Below are 13344 nucleotides of genomic sequence, written 5' to 3'. Positions count from 1 at the left end.
GGCTTTCCTGCCGAGTGAACAGTGTACGTGGAAGATGTGAAGCAGCTGATGACTGTTAACGTGCCCATTTCACTGACCTGGAGCTTTCTCTCTCTCTTCGCAGTCCGCGATGTCAAAGAACTGCGTAAAGCTCCTCTGTGAAGATCCCGTTTTTGCAGAATATATAAAATGTATTCTGATGGATGAAAGGACCTTTCTGAACAACAACGTTGTGTACACCTTTCTGACCCATTTTCTTCTAAAGGTAGGTGGTCTTTTAGTGATCTTTCCTATTTCAACACACAGTCATAGAATCATAGAATGTCTGGGCTGGAAGGGACCTCCAAAGTTCATCTAGTCCAACACCCTGCCCTAAGCAGGGACATCTCCAACTAGATCAAGCTACTCAGAGCTTCATCCAGCCTGATCTTTCTGTTTGGGATAGTTTTCACAGTTCCATTTTTATTGTGGTTTTAAAAAAAAATGTTATTTTCACAGGTCCAAGGGCAGGTGTTTTCTGAAGCAAACTGTGCCAACTTAATCAATACTCTAATTACAAATCTAATAAATCAGTATCAAAGCCTAGAATCTGACTTCAGCAACCAGCGAGTTGAAATTTCCAAAGCGAGCTCTACTCTGAATGGGGTGAGTCTTCTCGAAGGCGTTCAAACACCGGCATCGTGTAGGAGGCGCTTGCTTTCCGTGGCTGTAAAGAGGCAGGCCTTGTTAGCCCCACTTGTGGGCAAGCTGGGCTCCTGGTGAGAGCACGGGAGGCTGCCTCGACTGGCTGGAAATGTTAGAGTCTACCAGCAAGACAGCTGTAAAGTTATGGAGCAGCCATCTGAGCTCTCCAGAATTCCCCGTTCCATCTCGGCCCCAAGGTGATGGTGGGGACCGTAAGACCGGGAGGGGGGGTGGCTTGTCGTGGGGAAAACCAGTAGTGCAAAATGCAGCAGAGTCAATCATAGCAGCGTTCTAACCCGGCCAAAGATTTCGTCTTGCAGTGAGCAGCACAGTACTGTCACCTGCTTAGGCCAGAGCTACGCTGAGGTCAGCGTGTTGGTAGTGAGTGGGAAGTTTCAGTAGTGTAAGTATGTTTAGAATTTGATCTTTTGGATGTGCAGAACACCTTGAAGCCTCTGCTTACTGCATGGGTCTCCCCGTGTGCAGGATGACTCAAATACCAGTCCGAAATGAGGCCACTTAAGCTTGTTTCCTTCTGTGTTTTTAGGACCTCCGAGCCCTTGCCTTGCTGCTTTCGGTGCACACTCCCAAACAGCTCAACTCGGCCCTGATTCCAACTTTACAAGAGCTTTTAAACAAATGTAGAACTTGTCAACAGCAGAGGAACTCATTACAAGAGCAAGAAGCCAAAGAAAGAAAAACTAAAGGTTTGCCTTCTGTAGTAGTGTCCTTCTAACTAAAGGTTTTACGAGCTTGTACAGCACGAACATGTCACGCTCTCGTTGGCCACTGCAGGGTGGGCCTTCCCTTGGCTCCAATCCCCAGTGCTACATGAGAAATAGTGTTTTATTGTGGAGCTAAAATTCTAGGCAGTGACATGAGTATTCTGTCAGGAAATAAGTATTGATTAAAGCACTGTGTTAAAATAAGTAATGTAAGCATGCAGAAGGCCTGTCACTTGGGAGCGTGGCATGAAACGAGTGTGTGTTCCCTGTTTCTGGCAGACGACGAAGGAGCCACTCCTGTGAAGAGACGGCGGGTGAGCAGCGACGAGGAGCACACTGTGGACAGCTGCATCAGCGACATAAAAACTGAGCCCCGGGAGGCGATGACCCCAACGAGCACCTCGGACAACGAGACACGGGACTCCTCCATCATCGACCCAGGCACGGAGCAAGACCCTCCTTCCCCCGAGAACAGTTCTGTCAAGGAGTACAGAATGGAAGTTCCATCTTCATTTTCAGAAGACATAATGTTAGCCACGCGGTCACAGCACACGGAAGAGCAGTCGGGAAATGGTAAATTTGAGGAGTGCAAAGAATTTAAAGACCTGCAGACTTCCAAGGATTCCATTGGAGCCGAGGAGGACTCGGAGTTTCCCTCCACGTCCATTTCCGCGGTTTTATCCGACCTCGCAGATCTGAGAGGCTGCGACGGTCAAGCCTTACCATCCCAGGACCCCGAGACTAGCTTATCAATCAGTTGTGGCCATTCCAGAGGACTTTTTAGTCACATGCAGCAGCATGACATTTTAGACATCCTGTGCAGGACCATTGAGTCTACGATTCACGTGGTCACGAGGATATCTGGAAAAGGAAACCAAGCTGCTTCTTGACATTAGATGGAGCATGTCTGCTTTTAAGTCTTTTTTATTTTCTTTTATCTTCCCCTCAAAAAACGCTGTTTGTATAAGTTTTGCTTATTTCTGTTTTGTGCTTCAGTTTGTCCAGTGCTCTCTGCTTGAATGGCAAGATAGATTTATATGCTTAATTCTTGGTCAGGCAGAACTCCAGATTTTATTTTTCTTTTTCTTTTCTTTTCTTTTTTTGTTTTGCATCTACCGTACACTTTCTTAAAGGGCAATCAAATAATGGATATGTTTTATGTAATTAAGAGTTCACTGTAGTGGCTTTCATTTAATATGGCTGTCTGGGAGAACAGGGCCTCCTTGCCCTGTCTGATGTAATTTAAACTTATGACATTTTTACTGTGTATAATATGGTGTCCTCTGTGCCAGTTTTGTACCTTATAATAGAGGCAGATTGCCTCAGATCGCTGTGGTTCTTATTATCAAAATTAAGTTTACTTGTATACTAAACAACCACAAGAAATTTGATTCTGTAAAGAATCCTCTTTAGCTGTGGCCTGGCAGTATATATATGGTGCTTTATTTAACAGAATACCTGTGGAGGAAATAAAGCACACTTGATGTAAAATTAATTGTTTTATTTTTATTGACATGATCAATTGCTATTCTGTGCACTTCATTAAACTGATTGTGACTTTTCATTGGTTTATAATATGTCGCTTTAGTCTTTGGATTTCTCATCAAAGGCAACTTCAAAATGGAAACGGCTGCAGACAGAAATGATGTTCAGATGTATAGAACTGATGTAAATATTGGTCCTTATCTGGTTTCCTTTGTGCCTGTGTTGAGTCACACGGTTGAGAGGGGCTGGGGGTTATTTTTAAGTGGTGTCAGAAGGCCGGTGGAACTCATTTCATGGAATTGTGATTTTAACCTGTTGGTTGTGTTTTTCTCCCACCCTGTTGGCAGGCTTACCTCCTGCCCCTCTGCCCTGCTGCCTGCTCCCCTCAGCTGTGCCCCTGCAATCCTGGAACGCCTTCATCACCTTCCCCCTCATGTCTGAGCAACAGCAGTTTCCCATGTGACCTTTGCACTGCCAATGATACTGCTTTTAATGTCTGATTAAATGCCATTTTCAGCTTCATTTTCCAGTTGCTTAGCTCATTTGTTTTTCTGTTGTCTCTGTAACACATCAGTGTTGGCCTTTTTTTTCTTCCAAATCCCTTCATTCTACCCTTTAATGTATTTTAGCATCATTTGCTTCTCCACAATGTGATGCTTGTGTGACTTCTTACTCTCTTTACTCTTTTTTGTTAACCTTCTGTAATTAATAATTTCTGTCTAATTTAAAGTTTGCACTTTGTATTTCCTTTTATTAGCACTTTTGTTCCTGCATTTATGGACACGGAACTGATGCTGGTGAGTGCTCAACTTGGTCTCCTCATTATTCAGACATAAAGTAATGATGTTTTCACTCTCTTCAGGAATAGTTTTGTTATGCTTTCTGATCAACTTCTTCATAATTGTAACTTCAGAGGAGTTGTCAACAGCTTCTAGTCAAAGCCTCTGCGTAAGGAAGATCAGAATTCATCTCTCGAGTCTCCTGCCGCGCCCACCCATTCGCTGTTGGGTTAAGAAGTCTTTACAAAGATACTCCCCCTGTTGATCTAGAGATTTTCAGGAGATGAAGAAGCAGCCATTACAGCCTCTTGGTGAGTCAAATCAGTTAATTACTCTTACTAAACTGTGCACCTGATTTTTGGTATGTTGTCTGACTTCAGCTTTCAGCGATTGCCCCCTCTGCCTTTGGCTTCTCGTGCAGCACGAGATCAGGCTGTAACCCTGGTACCCAGGAGTGGGGTTCTGTCTCTACAGGGAATAACTGGTGTTTAATGCTGATTCCGTTAGGGATGCACAGGGAAGGAGCACACCCTTCTTCCTCTTCTGTGCTCCTAGATGAACACCAGCCAGGCACTGGTGAGTGCCTAGGGCCCTGTATGTCATGTTCAGGGTATTTTCTCCAACAGACCTGCCTAAGTGACTTGCAAATGCTATTAGTAGCAATTTTGTATTTTTATTGTCAGTTATTTTCTCACAGTCTGTAACTGGCCATTTACAATGTCAGTGTAAGTCTGCCTGTAGTGACTGCCAGAAGTTGCAGTTCCAGGTTACACTATGGTGTGTGCAGTGCTGTGCTGGGTTCTGGGGGCTCCCTGAGAACGTACATTGACACAGTAATGGCTCCCTTGGCGACCTCTTCCAAAACCCACATCAGATTTGACAAGTTACTACAAACCATCTTGGTTAGCTTTGTCATCCTGTTGTTCTAAATGGGCTGACTTTAACATCAGCTTTTCTATTCTTTTGCTCAAAAATTGTGTCACCATTACTAGAAGTATGATGATTCTTACTGTTCTTCCCTCACATCACCGTCCAGTTTCTGCCATTTTTATTGGGAATTTTTTCCCAGTATTCCATTTATTTAAAAAAAAAACAATAGCTGTACAAACTCATCTCTTCCATGTCCTTGTTGGCACCTGTTTTTGTTATCTTCCTCCATGCCACTTAGAGAACATGTTCTCTAAGTCATGATTTCTTCCTTGGTATTCCTCTTCAGTCAGTTTTTTGGTTTGTGTTTCATGTATTTTGTATATCGTATGATTATCATCTGTACTTAACGATGCACAGTCCCTACCTCTGCTCCACCCAGCTCGAGAGGGCTGAGGGTAACCAGCAGTTGAGCATTCTTTAGTTTTATTAAACTCTTGGACAGGCTATGGGAAATTCAGCACTCAGGAATAATTTGTTTTCCCTCTCCAAGCTGACGCTTGCCCCTTTTATGCTATGGGTGGCTGATGGTGCTAGAAATCCCCTTCAAGGCTCTCTGTTACCTGTACAATGAACTCCTTTTCATTTCTATCAATCAGCTGCAAAAGAACTGTGTGCAGAAGTTTACTTTTCAGGTCAGCAGTACAGTGCTGCTGTCAGCCAAGCCCCAGCACACACAGCAGGGGTGGGAAGAGCGCAGCAACGCTGGTGAAGCAGCAAGGACAAACGTCCCGTTTTGCCTGCAGGGACCAGCAGGAGCTGTTAGCCCACATCTGATGCCAGGCTGGCCTACAAGCAGGAGGAAAAGGTGGGTACTCAACATCTAACTTCAGAAAGCTTGTACGTGTTGCGTTATCAGACTTACATCTGCGCAGGCACGCGGGCACAAGAAGAAGGCTGAAGAAGACCTGTCCCCTTTGGAGCACTGCCCTTTCCTTCAGGAGGAAGTGAGGGCTGGCTGGGGCTCTTCCTCCTCAGCCAGGCTCCAGACCTCCCAGCAGCAGCTGCAGTGTTCTCTGGGGGTTCTGGCTGTCCCGCACACGGAAGCAAGTGGTGCAACACTGGACAGGCAAGTAACTCACTTCTTTGTTTAACACTGATGGTTGGCCATTGGTCTGGTTGATTAGTCCTGCTACTGGAAGGAGACAAGAAAATTCAGACTAGCAAAACATGCAAGTATTGGGCCCTCATGACCCTAGGATGGAAGGGGCTTTCCCCGGGCAGCCTGTTAGGCTATTTGTCCTTTCATATTTGTCTAAAAAGGTAACTTAAATTTTGAGTATTCAGAAAAAGGAAGATGCTAAACTGTGACATTTGCCAAGGGGCTGTTGCCCACCTGAAACCCAAGCCCTGGAAACCTCTCTGTGTCTGTCCTGTCACTGTGAGGTGCCTGTTCCTGTCACTACAACAGACGTCACTGCGAACACCATCAGAACCCTCTGCACAGCTTCACCTTCTGGGTGGTAGGAGTTTGTATGCTGTAAGGTTGCAGCATGGTGGTGTCCTGTAAAAATAAAACATATAGGACAACTTCTACACAGGCTCGTTTAGTTTGGCAGGAGCAGTTAAGGGAGGAAATGAACTGTGTGCAAAGTCATGTACTTTATTGAGCCAACTGCATCTTTCCAAAGGCAGCTTGCCTGTCTTCTGTCCATTTGTTCCAAATTGCATACTCAATTCAGACACTTTAATTGAGAATGAAGTTATCCATGTCAACCTCAATGTGGTTTAATTACAAATAACAAAGCTTTACTTTCAATATCCCAACTACGCTCCTGTCCTATTTCTCTAGCAAACAGTTGCTCACTTTAAGCTGAGCTACAGAACTGCAGAGCCATAAATGATTGGGGGGGAAGGTTGACAGCATTGCAGAAGGAAAACATCAGAACTGCTCGTTTGTTTCCAAAATAAATTTCACACTGAGGTCAAGTAAGGGAGCACAGTGCATGCAGACTTGAAAGTCATGCCTGTCTACTGACCAGAATGACATGACATTAATTACCTTTCCCTAAAACCATCTAGAGTGAGAAGCAAATTCAGCCTGCAGTTAAAGCAATTTTAACAAATAAATAGAAGTGGTAGCCTCATTTACAGCCTCATTTCTTGCATGATCTAATGTATCAGTAGTTTCATCATCCCTTTCAGTCTGCCTCTGATGGGAACCCCGTCTCCTTGGGGGATTTATTTTTGCCACTCAACACCCTGAATACTGAAGGACTGCAAACGCTTCCTATTCACTGGTGCAGCTTCCCTACCGAGGCGGTGGTGCCTCCCTGCAGCCCAGCCATCTGCACTCCTGCAGGTCAGTGGGGGGCTTAACAGAGAGCAGTTTCCAAGTGAAGCTGTTTCTACATAGCCTGACCGCCTCATTCACTAAAAATCCATAAATAATGCTTAAATTATATACAGGATCATAGAAGTGGGTCTTTATTCTTCCCACAAATAAATTACTTGTTTTAAAAAACCCGAATGTTAACAAAGTATAAAAAGTAATGCCCTAACAAAGCTACAGTGCTGTTATCACTCCATGTTGTCTTTGGATTGCTGCAGTAAAACATGTATTTCTTCAAAATATTGCTTCTTCCAGCATTGCCTGGTGCTGTCTTCATCGGAGACGGGAACTCCTTTGCACTCCAGCTGCAGTTCTGTTTGGGCCCCCATATCCTTGAAAGTCAAGGCAACTGTTGCGTAATGTTCTGAAGGAAGAAAATAAAACATTTCAGTGTTTTTAAAGGACTGCAGTTGTTGCTGCTCATTTCCTATCTGCTTTTGCCAGGTGACACCTGCCCTGGCCATCAGGCTGTTCTCCAGGGAACGCAGGCTGCGTGAGCTGCCTGTTTTTGCAAGACTGTCACCTGTCTTGTCCTTCTATGCCAAGCGCAGTCTCTGTCAGAGGGCCTCAACAAGGACTCACCGTCAGGCCAGCTCCTACACCTCCACTTCAGGACAAGTCTCTGGCTTGGGACCTGTAAGGAGAGAAGGCTCTCCCCATTAGTGTTTGAGATGAGAAGGCACCACCCCCTCACATTTGAGAGAGTACTATTTAGCATCAAGTAATCTTATTCTCCCAAAAGAAGTAAGGAGAGGAGTGTTATCTTTTATAATAGTAGACAAATGTATAAATGTATAAACAATACAAAGATGGAGGTTTTAAATAAACTGTTTTCATCAGCTTGCTACATTCCATTATTTTGTTTTCTCTATGGGAGAAGATCAGGCTGATTAGTTACTAAACATAAAACACTGGCTTTCCTGCAGACCTTGAAATGGGCACCAGTATAAAGCCATGTTTTCCCCTCTGAAATGCAGAAGCAGGACAGAGCATGACACCCATCATGTCCTGCTGAGCAATCCATTAAAAAAATCCACTGCATAAAAACAGTTCAGAGCCTGCTACCAGCTCATGAAGCACTAAGTGAGCTGAAGCTTGGTCTCTATCATACAGCATAATAGCAGGGGTTTTTTGGCTTTGAAATAAAGGGACTGAATATGCATGGGCGAAGCTGAAGGGTCAGAAACCTATGCTACTGTTTACCTCAGAGAAGCTGCTAACAGCCTCTCTACCCCCTTATTTTTAAGGGCAAAGTAGGAGCTTTTTACCAGTTCCGTGTATTCACCGCTGACACAGCCATCAAACATCTGAAGCTTCCCTCCTCTCTCAGCTTCAACCACAGCAGGACACTTGGAAAACTTCTGCACCAACTAGCAAGAGAAGAGCAGAGCACCAGTGCGTTAACTGTACTCCCGTACGGATCCCCACGCTGCGGGTGGTGACAGGGGAGGGCTGCTGCAGGACTAACAGAACCCTCCCAGACACAGCAGTGTTCTGTAGCCTGCAGGCAATGGTATCATCACATCCCAGCATTAATCCAATTAACCTCTAAGCTGTGGGTAAGACAGTGCAGTCCCCAAGCACCTCGGGCTCCTGACTGGCAAGTGGCTGTACAGAAACCCCGCGTCTGACGAGCAAAGCAGAGTGGGACAGAGCTGCACACAGCCTGCACAGAGATGCACCTTTAGCTGCCTTTTCTTCCTAGTAAGGTAACAGCTGTCAAAAACAAACTTAATTTGGGTCTAAGCCACCCTAATTGACACATGGCTTCACCAACTGTCAGCTCCTTTTGCATGTTTCCTGCATCTCCTGGGAGGCCTTAAATGCGACACTTCAGCAGAACTTGCCAGGCCAATGATGACAAACTGAATTACAAATACTTGGCAGTTCCAAGGGAAAGGCAGCTCCTGAAGCCTTCAATTTCTGGATGGTCACATCTCTCCTGTGAATGTACCTGAGGAGCATCACCTGTACTTGACGTGGGGAAGTTGCCATGTTTGCTGCTCACACAGCTGTCCAGACAGCTGTAACACAACTTGCATTGAGCCAGACCACCTATTATGACCATCACTTACTTCCTTAGTTGTGAAGAAATGATAAAGGTCATCTGCTGGGGAGCTGAACATTTCTCTCATCAGTATCCTCACTGTTGGAATTTTTACACCAACTAGACCCAGGGACTCTGGTGAAACAGAATCCTGCAAAGCAAAAACCAAAAAGCAACAAAAAGAAAACAAACTAACCACCAAACCCCACAACCCATGTGAGTGAATGCCAGATCCAACACTGAGAAGTTCTGGATGGCAGGATTGTTGTTACCTGCACATTCTGAGCCATACTGTGTCATGAATACATGTTAATTATACAACATTTCCTTATTTATTTAACAGTATTGTTAGTAAGGATTGCAGGACCTGTGCTGGGGCACTTCTGTATCTCAGGCCCTGATCACAGCAATGAGGTGGCAGTTCCCCCCCAGAGGCTTTCACTGTGGCAGGTGCATGCACGTACAATTGCTGTCACAACAAAACCTTTAGGCCCTCTCTCTGTGGTAAAATCAAACTCATGCAACATTAAAGCCAACCTACCTGCACAGTGTTCCCCCCTAGACTCTGCTCGGTGCCCAGCTCCTGACCAGCGGTAGCTTTTGTTGGCAGAATCATCCCCAGGGTAAACTCTGCAATAGACACAGGCACTTTCAGTGTGGAATTGAGCTTCACAACCACCCTGCTACTGAGCCACATAATGAAAATTGCTGGCAAAAGCTGTGGAGAATGGGAGCACAGACCAGGAGATGGGACTCCAATGCAGTGTCCCCACCCTAACCGTACGTTTTTACTGACAACAGAGCCTAACAAACAGCAGCTTCCCTTAAAAGCACATGCTTTCCAAGTTACCTGGCCCAAAATTAGTAACATCTGCCCGTTAAGGGTGCACTCTCTCCAAGTTTGCTGAACAAAAGAGCAGAGAAGCAGCCAGCTGAGGGGCTGGTGTTGCTCTGCCAGCCTGCAGGCCTCCCCCGATCTCTGCGGTCACCGTGTGCCAACGAAACAATTCTGGGTCACGACAAAACCCTCTGGACACTGATGTGTTTGGCAGCAACAAGGATTTTGCCTGGTAGGACTCAGTTATTTCAGCTCAGATGGTGACAATTAAAAACCACACAAACCCAAAGACTTGTCAGTATCTTGCCAAACTGCAGAAAAACACACCTAGCCCAGTGGCTCACTTTACCTGTTTTAAGTGCTCTCAGATAATCTCTCAGGGCCTCTCTGACTTTCGTGGTTCCTTCAGTTCGCATAAGGTCCTTCAGAACATCACCTTCCCCTTTCTTTTTGCTAACATTTATCTAGAAACAGAAAAGTTACAAGATGTAGGAGGCATCTAAACATGTGCCTTTGGGGTTCTGGCAACGAAGGACAGTACTTTGGCTTTGTTTGCTGTGCTCAGAGGACAGCTGCAATTTCCAGTGCACTATCTTCTCAGGCTAGCCTACCTTTGTTAAAAACTTTGACTTAAATGTAGTATCTCATCTCCACAGTAGCTTAGCCAAGTTCATCAAGTATGAACAGTCCCCTGTGACACAGCAGAGGGTGAGGAATCTGTGGAAGCCACAGTTTTGACTGTGATGATAAAACTAACAAGGAGATTCCTCGAAGTTTTGGGGAGTGGCTTGGTGGGGTTTTACAAGACTACAACAAGCAAAGTTTTTCTCAAATTTGTAGTTCAGATACAGTCACAAACGATTTAATTAGTAAAGAAAACAGTGCACATTCCTAGTAGGCAAATTTGACAACAAAGACAAGTCATCATTCCAAGTTTAAAAGAATTAAATTATCTAAGTGTAATTATCCCACTTAATCACAGGATAAATCAAAACATGATGCCTATAGGTCCATTAATGCTTATTTAAGAATCTGAACCTATATAGCCATATCAGTATTTCACACCTACCTCTGTATCATCTACCTCATTTTCTTCTGACAGGTTAGGAATTTCAACAGATCCCTTATGTTTCTCACCAGACTCTTTCACTGTACCTGTATTAACATAATGAATTCTTAAATGTATTATTAAAAACTATTTCCCCCATGGCAAGAGTTTTATGCTTGGAAATATAGTTGTACAAGCGTGTTACAGGAAGTTGCCTAGACTCTCACATCAAGGCACTAAACAGCAACCAAAAGGCCCCAGCGCGCGCCAGCCCTGTCACAAGCAGCTCTTCTGGGAAGCCTGTGCTCCTGTGCAGGTGTGCTCAGGCAGGTGCCTGCACATGGGGCCATCTCCTCCCCAGCTCTACCCTTCCACCACCCTTCTCACCTCCAGCTCTTCTCACGCTCTCCACTTACAACTTACACAGGATGGGAATCAAAAAGGGGCTAGGGGAAAAAAAAAACACAACCCCCCCTCCCTCTTTCGCTTGACTCATCTGCCCTTTATCTAGAAGGTCCCTACAAAGCAAACTGTTCTCCGTGCATAGCTGGGAAGCGCCCAGCGTGCAGGCAGGCTCCTGTAAAGCACAGGTGTGTGCAGTGGGCAGGGGCACAGGCACCCCAGCAGTGCAAGCCTTTCGGAGCTCTCGCCCAGCCCCTTGGCGGCTTGGCTGCCGGCTGCCATCACCCCCGAGCTCAGCTCTGCAGCCAGGCTCTGGGCTGCCAACCCCGCGTGCTGGTTCTGCGCCTCAGGCCTCACACTGACAAGATGGAACTTCAAGCCTGATGCCTTTTTTTTTTAATTACGCTGAAGACTCTTCCCCCTTACCTTGCAAAAGCATTTAAGTATTTAAATTATTTCAATCCCATTAAAATCTCTTTAGAAAGCAGTATCAGAAACATGCACTTCTACCCCAAATCCAGTTATCTTCAAACTTTTTATCAGCTTAGCTGCCAGAACACAACTGGCTTTATCAGTCCATCGGCAAAACTCTACAATACAAACAACCCCGTGTTGCCTGGGACTGCAAAAGGGGAACCAGGAAGGCAGAAGGTACATTTCTTTGGATTCTTTCACCTTTAAAGGAGCTGCCTAAATCCAGCTGCTCCTTCACATAGCTCTCATTTTGGTTACCTTTAACTACTCCCCTGAAATGACCACCACAGGAGGGATGTAACCCCACAGGCTGCAGCACAGTGAAGTGCACAAATGCATGCTCAGAGCTTCCTCAGCAGGAGGAAGAGCAAGTGACAGTTGCCACACAAAGCATGGTGCAAAGATCCTGTCCTCTCAGTCTGCGAACAGCCACCTCCACGCCAGGGCAGCCCAGGCCAGGAGACCTCTCCTGGGCTCCTCAGAGCCTCCCAGGAGAACCTGTCAGCTCAAGTATGGAGCCACGTGAACTACTTAATTACCCCAGTGAAACGGTTCCGGGCCCAGCGCAGACCACAGGCAGCCATCTCAACTTGGTGTGTGCTGCAGCTCCAGGGCTAGCACAGGCAGAACCACCCAGCCCTGGCTTTGCAGGTACAGAGCAAAGCAAACCTGACTTTCGGCTACTCTCCCAAAAAGGAAGTGTAAGAATGCAGGTTTCCAGGACAAAACACAAACCTGACTTCTGTCCATCCAGTTAATTTTATTAACAATTGTCACAACCCTTAAAATGAAGATTTCCAAATAACACACACCAGAGAACAAATCTAAATTCATAAAACCCATAAATAGTTTTTTTATTCCCCCTCAAAAATAGCTCAACCAGCTAACAAACAGAGCTGGGTGTTCCACATTACACGAGCAGAACACTGGTACAGCTCTGCACTTGTATCACTGTAATGTAAGCAAAGCTACTAACTTTATCTCAAATTATGTCTCTGAATCCCACAGGATTCCAACAGACCGAAGAATAAATTATTTTCTGTCACTCCAGTATTTTAGAAAATTAATAGTGAAAACAGGTCTCAAAGACCTACCTATGAACCAGCTGTTGAAATATCTGTTTCAAAAGGACATGCATGTTTCCATAAAGCTTCCATCACAATGCAGAATAACCCATTGAAATCCTCAATACATCTTCAAACAAGGGACAGAACAGCTATTTTGCTCAGTCTTAGTGCCATTCACTACTACTAGTTCCTCACTCTCTTGTTGCTCTGCAATCTACATTGCTATAAGCAATGTTTTTCCAACACTGGACTTTCTAAAGTGGCTGCAAATTTCAGGCTTTATATCATCTTGCTGTTACATATCCACATTTTAATAATAGCTTGAACTCCTAGTTGCCCTAGAAGACTTGTAGAAGGAACTAATGACAGCAATTAAGAGTTGTTAGCAATTCAGTCTCAACTCTCATTTCTAATTCAGAGCCCTCAGAAAACATGACAGCTATCAAAGGAAAAAATCATCATCCCCAGCTCTTCTAGACTTTCACTGTGTAGCAGCAAACTCCTTTACAACCAAGCTTGCAAAGACATTATCCACTCAGCACAACACAGAACTGAGG

General features: G+C 45.0%; 2 protein-coding genes across 2 annotated transcripts in view; one reads left to right on the top strand and one right to left on the bottom strand.

Moving 5' to 3' along the window:
- USP34 (ubiquitin specific peptidase 34) overlaps positions 1 to 2952 on the top strand; it is a gene marked incomplete at its 5' end in the record, with an annotated part of 85731 nt that extends 82779 nt beyond the window's left edge. The window contains 4 exon segments of the mRNA XM_008942970.1: positions 104 to 244; positions 478 to 624; positions 1211 to 1370; positions 1668 to 2952. Of these exon segments, the coding sequence (XP_008941218.1) occupies positions 104 to 244; positions 478 to 624; positions 1211 to 1370; positions 1668 to 2278 (1059 nt within the window).
- Positions 2953 to 6983: 4031 nt separating this feature from the next.
- Positions 6984 to 10951, bottom strand: AHSA2 (AHA1, activator of heat shock 90kDa protein ATPase homolog 2 (yeast); the record flags this gene model as incomplete). Its single annotated transcript, XM_008942968.1, has 7 exons — positions 6984 to 7275; positions 7494 to 7545; positions 8180 to 8281; positions 8987 to 9109; positions 9500 to 9588; positions 10146 to 10260; positions 10866 to 10951. Coding segments are annotated over 7 exons (743 nt in total), but the record flags the coding sequence as incomplete, so codon positions are not given.
- Between the last annotated feature and the right edge of the window lie 2393 nt (positions 10952 to 13344).

Source organism: Merops nubicus, unplaced genomic scaffold (assembly GCF_000691845.1).
Source record: "Merops nubicus isolate BGI_N331 unplaced genomic scaffold, ASM69184v1 scaffold8426, whole genome shotgun sequence".
NCBI lineage: Eukaryota > Metazoa > Chordata > Aves > Coraciiformes > Meropidae > Merops > Merops nubicus.
The sequence above is the reverse complement of the archived record's forward strand: the minus strand, read 5'-3'. Positions and strand labels throughout refer to the sequence as shown.